The sequence below is a fragment of the Phragmites australis genome, chromosome 4 (assembly GCF_958298935.1).
Source record: "Phragmites australis chromosome 4, lpPhrAust1.1, whole genome shotgun sequence".
Classification (NCBI taxonomy): Eukaryota; Viridiplantae; Streptophyta; class Magnoliopsida; order Poales; family Poaceae; genus Phragmites; species Phragmites australis.
The window spans coordinates 6692881-6702396 of NC_084924.1; the positions used below are offsets into that span (position 1 = coordinate 6692881).

The 9516-nt window shown below is 40.7% G+C and overlaps 1 protein-coding gene across 2 annotated transcripts; it reads left to right on the forward strand.

Annotated features, from left to right (window-relative positions):
- Window positions 1–360: 360 nt before the first annotated feature.
- Window positions 361–6680, forward strand: LOC133915478 (magnesium transporter MRS2-I-like). Of its 2 annotated transcripts, XM_062358653.1 has the most exons (12): window positions 361–862; window positions 1240–1269; window positions 1695–1839; window positions 2780–2901; window positions 3652–3726; window positions 4587–4814; window positions 4905–4949; window positions 5114–5158; window positions 5253–5282; window positions 5573–5692; window positions 5784–6060; window positions 6412–6680. In XM_062358653.1, exons 1-11 carry the CDS (start codon window positions 632–634, stop codon window positions 5868–5870), a joined length of 1158 nt encoding a protein of 385 aa, XP_062214637.1. In that variant the 5' UTR covers window positions 361–631; the 3' UTR covers window positions 5871–6060; window positions 6412–6680. The 2 variants fall into 2 exon arrangements, with proteins under 2 accessions (XP_062214637.1, XP_062214638.1); XM_062358654.1 differs by lacking the exon at window positions 5784–6060.
- Window positions 6681–9516: the final 2836 nt, after the last annotated feature.

The following is a 9516-nucleotide window of genomic DNA, read 5'->3' on the forward strand; positions in this document are numbered from 1 at the left end:
TAACATAATGGTATGCTCGCGTTAAGACCACATCAACTTTGCGTGGATGGATCGTGAAGCATGTACCAACGTGGTAAAGCTTGTCATGCTAATGCAACATGCGGCATGACCAAAATAGTTAGATGTTGCTAATATAACCTATGATAGGTTAATATTACAAAAACTATATTAATTTTTGTTAAAAAATTCATTCACCTCCTTACTAACAGAAACAAATTCTACATAATACTGTTCATCTATGCTAACTATTTTATGATTCAATGACTGAGTAAAAAAAGAAAAAATAAACATATATTTCGTAGAAGAGAATCTTTCTCTGCTAACAAACTGGAGTATGATCGTCGGTGCTCGTACTCGTAGGTCCACCCATCACACGCACAACGGCACAAACGAACCTACCATACCAAACAGCCACGCATCCCTCGCCCCTCTGCGCTCCTCTCTCTCTCTCTCCGTCTCTGTGCCGTCGTCGCCATTTGTTGTTCCTCTTCACCGGAAAAGTTCTGTCGTAGTAAAGAGAGGAAAAGGAGGGGGAAGCAGTAGAGTGCCATCCGCCCACCGTCCACGTGGCGCGGCGGTTGCTGCGGCGGCGGCGGGCGCCGGAGATGTGAGAGCCGCCGTGCCGTTGGAGATGGCGGCGGCGGCGGGGGCGGGGGGCGGGGGAGAGGGGAAGAAGCGGGGCGCGTCGCGGAGCTGGATCCTGTTCGACGCGGCCGGGGAGGAGCGGGTGCTGGACGCGGACAAGTACGCCATCATGCACCGCGTCGACATCAACGCGCGCGACCTCCGCATCCTCGACCCGCTGCTCTCCTACCCCTCCACCATCCTCGGGCGCGAGGGCGCCATCGTCCTCAATCTTGAGGTGCGCTCCCCTGGCCCCGTCGCCTCGCCAATTCTGAGTTTTTTTCCTGGGGAGCTTGTGCCGTCAATTGTGTCGCCAGATGCACGCGAATCCTGGAATTACTCAATTTCGCGTACTTTTTTGCGGATTTTTGGTTGTCACATGGCGGTTTATGGCCAGATGGTGCTGTGAACTGATAGTACCAAATTTTATTAGGCTGAACTTATCCGGGAGTTTTGGGTTTATTTTTTATGATCTTAACGGAACAACGGGTTCATGATGGGTCCTGCTGTTTTGCTTTCATCGTCCTGAAAAATAATTCTAATGGGGTTCTCGTGGTGATCTCTAACGACTTTATGTCTTTCTTTTGGTGGAATCCTCGTCGATGGCTGGATCAGCATATAAAGGCGATCATTACTTCCGACGAGGTGATTTTACTGCTTATTTCCATTTTGATTGTTTATCTTGTAAGGAGCTTTCAATTCGGTCCTTCGCATAATCTAAGCAATTAATAGATTTCCTGCTGATTATATATTTGCGCAATTTCACTTATGCTAGCTTGTATGATTAGCTATCAACAAAATCATTAGCAGGAGATTGGGGATTTTGTACGGTTCTTTCACAAAGGGGGCAAGGATGGAAAAGTTTCCTGAATCTATAACTCCATACAATGCTAAACTGGATGCTCTCGATTTTGAATAGGACCACATTATACAATTCTCAAATCAGTCAGCTATGTAATAAGCTGTCCACCATAGTTTATTTGATAGAACTGAGGATATTAAACATCCCTTTCTTAGATGTCAGTTGATAAAGATGATAACTCACAATTGATATTTTTGTCTTGGCTCAGGTTTTGCTTAGGGATCCTTCTGATGAGAATGTAATCCCTGTAGTAGAGGAGCTCAGGAGGCGCTTGGCACCTTCAAATGCCACTCAACGTGATTTAAAGGAGAACTCTAGTGGCCAGCACGATGTGGAAGGGGAAGAAGAAGACGGTAAGTTTGGTCTTGCCATTCTTTGTTAACTGCTGATGTCCGAAGATGTTTCTCTATCTGTGTTATGTTAAAGTAGTAACTTCTTTTGATATTTGTTCCTTGATACTTATATGCCATTTTCCTGTTGATGCCCAAGAATTGGAGCAAACAATCAAGGAAATGTTTGTGAGATATATGAAAGCATACAAGGAAGAAATGGACGTAGAACTTTTGATTGACCATTCATTCTTTTCTTTTTTAGTCTATGATTTTTTCAGTTGGATACTCTTTAGGAGAAGACACGACATGTTAGTCCAAGTAGAAAAGTCCAAAGTATATAGTCATGGCTCCTAACAGTCATAATGTGATACATATCCAAGTCTTCTGGTACTAGGCCAATTAGGCTGTATGGCTCTCCACTCTCTAGATTATGTTCATTTGATGTTTGCTGATAATTTTGAATAAAATGATACAAACTTGAGATATTCAAACATTGATTCGGTTGGGACATGTTTGTGCATGTCCATGCATGTATGTTTCTTTGCCCTAATGAAGATGATAATAAGAAAGGAATTCTAGGGTTGACAAGAGCACAAAGACATATTTCTAGGTTACTATCTGACCCAGTTCCAATGATGCCTTTCTGATCCTCTTTGGTAAACTAATGTAAGTTCTTTTTATTTGGTCTATGGTATATAGCATAAGATACCTGTGTGCCATTTTACAACTATATATTGGTCCCCTTAGATCTATTGACTTGCAGACATTCCATCTATGGAATTGGTTGATGCCAGTTGAAATTGAAACAAAAACCTACCTGTTTCTTTCACATATAGTTATGGTTGTTCTCGTTGTAATACTTTTCTTATTTCCGATTAAATTTGCTTATTGTCTTAATGGATGCCCATGGTAGTTACACACAATTTGTTCACATCCTGCAATCTGGTTTCGTAAACATCAGAATCTCCCTTTGAGTTTCGTGCGCTGGAGGTTACTCTGGAAGCAATCTGCAGTTTCCTTGATGCACGCACTACGGAGCTGGAGACTGGTGCTTACCCAGCTTTGGATGAATTGACATCCAAGGTGAGTGAATATATATGATATCATATTGTATAATTGTATTCCCTTAGTATGGACGTAGTTAGAACATCTTGAAAACATGGCATGATTAATTTTAAACAACATTTGTGTGTTAATTGGACAATGAAGAAATCTTCTACTTTACCTTATTTTCAGAAGTGAAATATAAATATATGTGGCTATTGGATAGGTAGGTAATGCCGCCACACCATCTTCTAGTTGCGACATAATTCAGAAACTATTAAAATTTGTTGCATAAATCAAATGTTTACATGTAGGTAGTGTTAACATTTTTCGTTAGGAAATTACTGCAAAGAAGGAAAGTAAAAAAAAATTCACAGCAATTACCTTGATACGCCTCTCTCTCTCTCTCTGTCTCTCTCTCATGTATATTTTGACATCCATTAGTACCAATCATATTTACATGGTGTTGATTAAATTATTCACAATTCTGGCAGTTCAGTTGTGTAGTTCATTTGAACATATAATCTGCTGAATGATCCATTTTCATTCACTCTCAAACATTATATTAGGTTAGTTGCATAGGTGAATAGTATGACACAGCACGCAAAGTATCTCCTTGACAGCTTCGTATGTTTACCAATTTTCCATATACCAACCAAGGCAAATCAGGCTAAGAGCTTTCTGAATCCTTTTTTTTTTTATTTTCTTGATACATTAGTTTTATGAAAGGTTCATTTTGTTTGTCTCGTATTTTATCCATATTAAGCTGAGCTATTATGGGCACTACAGATCAGCAGCCGCAACTTGGATAGGGTGCGGAAGTTAAAAAGTGGCATGACGAGCTTGACTGCGAGGGTTCAGAAGGTTTGGTTCCTATTCATTGTGTTTCGTTTGGTTTGCTATCTGATACTTCGTTGTACAGTAGCATATTTTTTATTTTTTCCCTTTTGAATGTGGATCATGTTCTGTATGTAATATTGTTGTTTCAGTTCCCCGATATGTGTAAGCATAGTTCTGATTATGGGCCATGTAACTGTAAGAGGCTAGAGAGTTCTGATGGGTAGTGCTTTTTCACTTTGTTTTTTTTGGGGTTTTAGAAGCTTAGAACCGGCTTTAGGGATGCAGTTGTATTTTGTTATCAATATGCTGTAACATGATATATGATTTCTCATGGACCCAATTGATTATTTTAAGAACAGAATCAAACATCTGTATGCCAATTATCTGGAAGATCGCTGGTTACATTATGTCTATATTTTACGATTTTGAGCTTTTTCAGAAAAAAAGGGCAAAACTCTGGGTCCAATTTTCATTGAGTTATCCCCCCTTTCTTTTATTTGGTGTAAATCAGCACTTGGTTGGAACAGTATAATGTTATAATATCTGTTGTACTCTATTATGTTGTCTTCTGGCTTTTGTTTACCTTAAAATGCTTGATGATATTGAATCATGTATGCTCCTACAAACTGCCTTCTGTATAAGACTACTACTAGTAGAACCCAGGCCTCAGGGGAATGGATCTAGATTTTCCATAATAAAATATTCATAACTGCAGCTGTATATTAGCTAATTGTTTACCTGTAGCCCATGGCGTCTTCCGTTTCTGTTATTTGTTCTCGGACATTATTATTTTGGTGAATAGTGATAGACTAGTATCAGTGTTTCACTTCTTTATGGTTTTCTCCATTAAAAAGCAGTATCACAAAATGTGCTCTGTTTTCCAGGTGAGAGATGAGCTTGAACAATTATTGGATGATGACGATGACATGGCCGATCTTTACTTGTCTAGAAAGTTGGCTGGGGCGTCGTCCCCTGTCAGTGCTTCGGGTGGACCAAATTGGTTCCCAGCATCCCCAACTATTGGTTCAAGAATATCAAGAGTGAGCAGAGCCAGTGCCGCAACTATACATGGAAATGAGAATGATGTGGAAGAGCTAGAAATGTTACTGGAGGTTGTATTTTGCTCCTTTACCTGAAAAAGCAATGACTTATCAGGTATCGCTATATTTGTTTGAGTACTGAAAGTTACTTTAAATTTTCAGGCATATTTCATGCAAATTGATGGCACACTAAACAAATTGACAACGGTAAGTTAGCGCAGCTAATTTTGGACTTTACAGTATCACAATATGCTTGCAAAGCCTGGCCTTTTGCTGCTGTTCACAACGGGGTCACTTGAATTCTAATGCTAAGAGCACCTTTAGGATTTAGCCTTGTGTTGACGTTGTATTTGTCTGCGACACCTTTTCAGCTGAGAGAGTATATTGATGACACAGAAGATTACATCAATATCCAGGTAATATTTCAGTGTAATTTAGATGTGTACTAACCTTGTATGTTGTTATCTGTTTCTAAATACTTCCTTTTTTACTTCTTTTTTGGCTGTGCAGCTTGATAACCACCGTAATCAGTTGATTCAGGTAATGTATAAATACCTCATGAGTCTTTTTTCGGGAAACTTAGAAACTGATTTTAAACTTGTGCTAGTTTAGCAGTTTGCTATCTAATGAATAGGTGGTGCTTAATAGGTACTTTCCCCTATCATAATCTAGTAATTGGTTTAGCAAACCCGCTTGCTTTTGTTTATACGACCGTGAAGGCGTGAAGTTGTTCAAATTAACCACAATGGTCATATTGCTCAAACAAATTCTTGATTTTAATGCATTTTAGCATTCTAGCAGATTAAAAAAATATCATTTGTTTCCTGCAGCTAGAGTTATTCTTGAGTTCTGGGACCGTCTGTCTGTCACTTTACTCATTAGTTGCTGGAATCTTTGGTATGAACATACCATACACCTGGAACGACAACCATGGATACGTCTTCAAATGGGTAACTTACCACTCACAATTGGATGCACTGTATGGTGATTGATGATTTATGATCTATCTCACTCAGCTGTAACTTGTTCCTCCTGTGACAGGTGGTTCTTGTATCAGGGCTTTTTTGTGCGTTTATGTTCATCTCCATTGTTGCTTATGCGAGGCATAAGGGTCTCATTGGGTCTTGAATGACTGAAATAACCACATTACTTGCTTCCCTCGACAGTAAATTTGAGCTAGAGAGCATCAACTTTGTCGGATGATTAATCTCTTATACCAAATTCATCATTATCAAATTGGGGATGATGAATAGAAACATAAATAGAAAAGAAGTAATTCAAAAGAAATATATGATAAGTGTCTTCTACTTGTTACAAGGTTTGTTAATGTTTTTGATAAGTTATTTAAAGCTATTGTATTAGGTAGGTAGTTCTTTCTGAAACGATTTCATAAGTACTGCATGCAAGCATGAAAATGATCTAAATATTTTTCGCACCAGACAACAAGTATTAGCTATGTCATGTTGATGTGAAAATGATAAGGGTCAATTAGGTTGTACTCCAGCCTCGAACAGTTAAACTACAATTTTGTGCAATGTGCATATCTTTGACTCTTGAAGGAAAATTATTTGCGTTGCCATTATTCCATAGAGCTGGTGTGCTCATTTATCAAGAGAGGAACTAAAATACTCAAAGTAACGAGTACCTCTGTTTGTTTTCCCTTGTTTAGGACATCAAGACGACTCATAAACGTCTTCAACAATTGCTCTCTCCAGTGATTATTCTTGCAGAGTTCACTTAAAATGCATTCATATTGTATTGTTTTATGCAGAATATACTAGTGTAACTATCATGACAAATCTAGCATTTTCGTTTATATTTGTGGTTAAAATTGATGGCACGTAAAAAACTATGTAAATGTACACTTTTTCAACCATGGTCTATGTGTGCTGGCACTTTATGTTTTTATGTACGTCATGTATCTTTTGTTCTTGTTGAGAGGGTGATGTATGTTTCTCATGTATCTGAATTGTTCCTTCATGATGCTGTATGTTTGCTATCTGCTGAAAATACTTGTGATATTTCCGAGTGAGTTTGTAGCACGATAGCCTAACAAATGTTACACTAAATATTGTTATTGTGTGATTTCAGTTTTGGAACTCCATTAACCTTCTGTGAGCTTATCTTTCGTTACTAGTAATGGAATGTGTTTGTACAAAAACAACATGTAGTGTATGTTTCATAACTAGAGTCGAAGCATTCGCGAGAAGGATATGAGTCGTCTGTTCACAGTTCACTACTACTTTGAATCATACTCGGGTAAAAATACACGACAACCTACAATGCCCAGAGATAGAGACGGCGTAGAAAGCCCATCCGATATGGCCACATGGCCCTCATTACCACCCAAGGGGCCAGATATGACGAGCAAGAGGAAAGAAAGAAAGAGCTGATACTTTACATGGCAATCCAATATTACTCATAATCGTCGGCCCAGCCGGAGTCTGCTTATTTGCATCCTGATTCGTGAACAGAGGCTACGTGCATGAGCTAAGCAAGCCCAAACTTGGCGAGGATGCGGTCCAGCTTCTCCTTGGACAGCGGCTGCAGCAGACGCACACGGAGACGTGCGAATGTATTCAGGAAATGGTCTGATGAGAGCCCAAGGTCACGTATGTATATGCATGTTCAGTTCGCTCACCTTGGGCACGAAGTCGTCGGCGCCGGCCTTTGATGAACGCATCGACGTCGGAACCGAGGCTGTCGCTCGATACGACGACACCCCGACGCGCGATCGGCGTCCCCACGCCCAGGGCCCGAATCCGCCTCGTCGCCTGCGCGCACGACGCGACGGCGCCGCTCGCCAGTCAGCTCGACGTATCGCACCAATTGTCAAACACACCACACACCCTGTGGATCTCCTCGTCCTCCACGAGGAGATCCCTGATCTTGCGATCCACTGAGCTCGCCGCACCGGCCATGCACGTCGTCGATCTATCACATAGCTTAGCCCGCAGAGAGTAAGGGTGCTGGTTAATTTAACCACGCTTCCTATAGTTCAGTCGTCTGAAAATGGCACTCTTTTCTGTTGATGAGTGGTTAGCGCGGCGTGCGCGGATCCGGCGGCTGGGACGCCGGAGACGGGAGCAAGAGGGCAGGGCAGGAGGTAGAAGATATACAGTAGTTGGCTTTGGACGGTTGGATTAGAATTCAAGGGTATGGTCGACTGTAAAAAGGCATAATTTCAAGCACCTGCAATCTAGCACCTCCTAGTTCAAAGTGCTGGTGCTCGCCTTTATATCCAGTGGAAGATCCGGACGTAGATCGCTCTGCCTGCTGCAATGTTTACGTTGCACTTTGGCAAAAAAAAAAAAAAAAAATGTTTATTGCAATGTTTACGTTGCACTTTCGCAAAAATAAAAAAGTTTACGTTGCACGGAGTTGGATGGGTTGGATTTCTACGCCATCTACTGATACCTACCTCCTTTTGGCAAGAATATGTACGAACGTAACCACCATCAAGGCATCAAGCCCCCTCGCTAGACGATGGATTAAATGACAGGAGGATTCGTAGTTTTCTACCCCTAGGCTGATGAGCAAGAGAAACAGAGCATAACGACGTAGCATTGCAGATATTGTAACCGAGAGGCCAGAGCGTGAGATGCATGCATTTCTCCTGAAAGTTTTAACCGCATGAACAACTATATATTTTTTCTTGAGTTAAACCCCGTCTATTTTTTTTATTTCTCCTTTTGAAGTTTAAAAGTATTATTTTTTATTTGTCCTTATAGAATCTTAAGAAAAGGGATAGTTATAATCTCCTACCTCATTTATTGTTTGCCATATTTTCTAAAAATTGATTATTTTGTCCATTGGTCAACATGGGTTAGTTTGGAGGCCAAACTAATTTAATCAGCGCGTAAGGACGACGGACCGAGATCCAGTGCAGTTGCAGTACAACTAACATTAGCAGTTGCTAATTCTCAGCCATCCAAAAGACCATGCAACGTGCGTAATGAATCAAGCACCCTTTCTTCTTCCTCCTCGCCACAACTCGCTTCCGGACTGATGACGGCGGCGTGGCGTACGTGGTCGTTACCGGGAAGAACTAGGGTGCGTGGTACGTTGTCTATTCGAGGTACCGACCCGTGGCCGGGAGGGAGGGCTAGCTGGTGCTCGGCCGAGGAGGAAGACGAAGGAAACGTTGACGGTGCCGGTGGTGGCATTGGGGATATCATGGAGAGGTTCCTCCTCACCGACGTCGCTTGCCTCACTGCCGGCCATGGGCGCCTAGCTCAGCTCTGTGCCTCTGTTGTATCAGTGGGACTTTGGGGAGAACACGGGCAAGCTAGAACTTAAATGATGATGATGTTAAATACATAATTTAAAGTAAATATTGGTCTTAGAGTCTAATTTATTTTGATGTATATATATAGTCAAAATAAGATAATTGCGTTGAATGATTTTTAGTGCTGAGATCCGGTAACTGTTATAGCTGTAGTAGTTATTGCGACTGCACTGCCTGTTTGGTTTGAGTCCTAACCTATCCTACCAAATTTTTGGTAGGATCAAAGTTAGTACACGATCAAAATGTTGGCAATGTGAAGATGTTTGGATTGCAGCATTACCAATAGTCTCAAAGATTACTAACTTTTCTGTAGATGTGAGTATGACATATGAGACTCATGTATCACTTAATCATTTTTCATCAAAATATAGTGAATATGAATCTATTAAATCATAAGAAATACAATGGTGCAAACATATCATTAATATGATTTACAGTTTAGATAGTATAGTCAGTTGAAACTTGCTAATAAAAAAGTGAAAGAAT

What these genes read in the sequence shown, in the direction of transcription:
- LOC133915478 (XM_062358653.1), top strand. Translation starts at nt 632, where the DNA reads ATGGCGGCGGCGGCGGGGGCGGGGGGCGGGGGAGAGGGGAAGAAGCGG. An exon ending in GGAAGGGGAAGAAGAAGACG is followed by an intron (nt 1,840 to 2,779) that starts GTAAGTTTGGTC and finishes CGTAAACATCAG; the next exon opens with AATCTCCCTTTGAGTTTCGT. An exon ending in AGCTAGAAATGTTACTGGAG is followed by an intron (nt 4,815 to 4,904) that starts GTTGTATTTTGC and finishes TTAAATTTTCAG; the next exon opens with GCATATTTCATGCAAATTGA.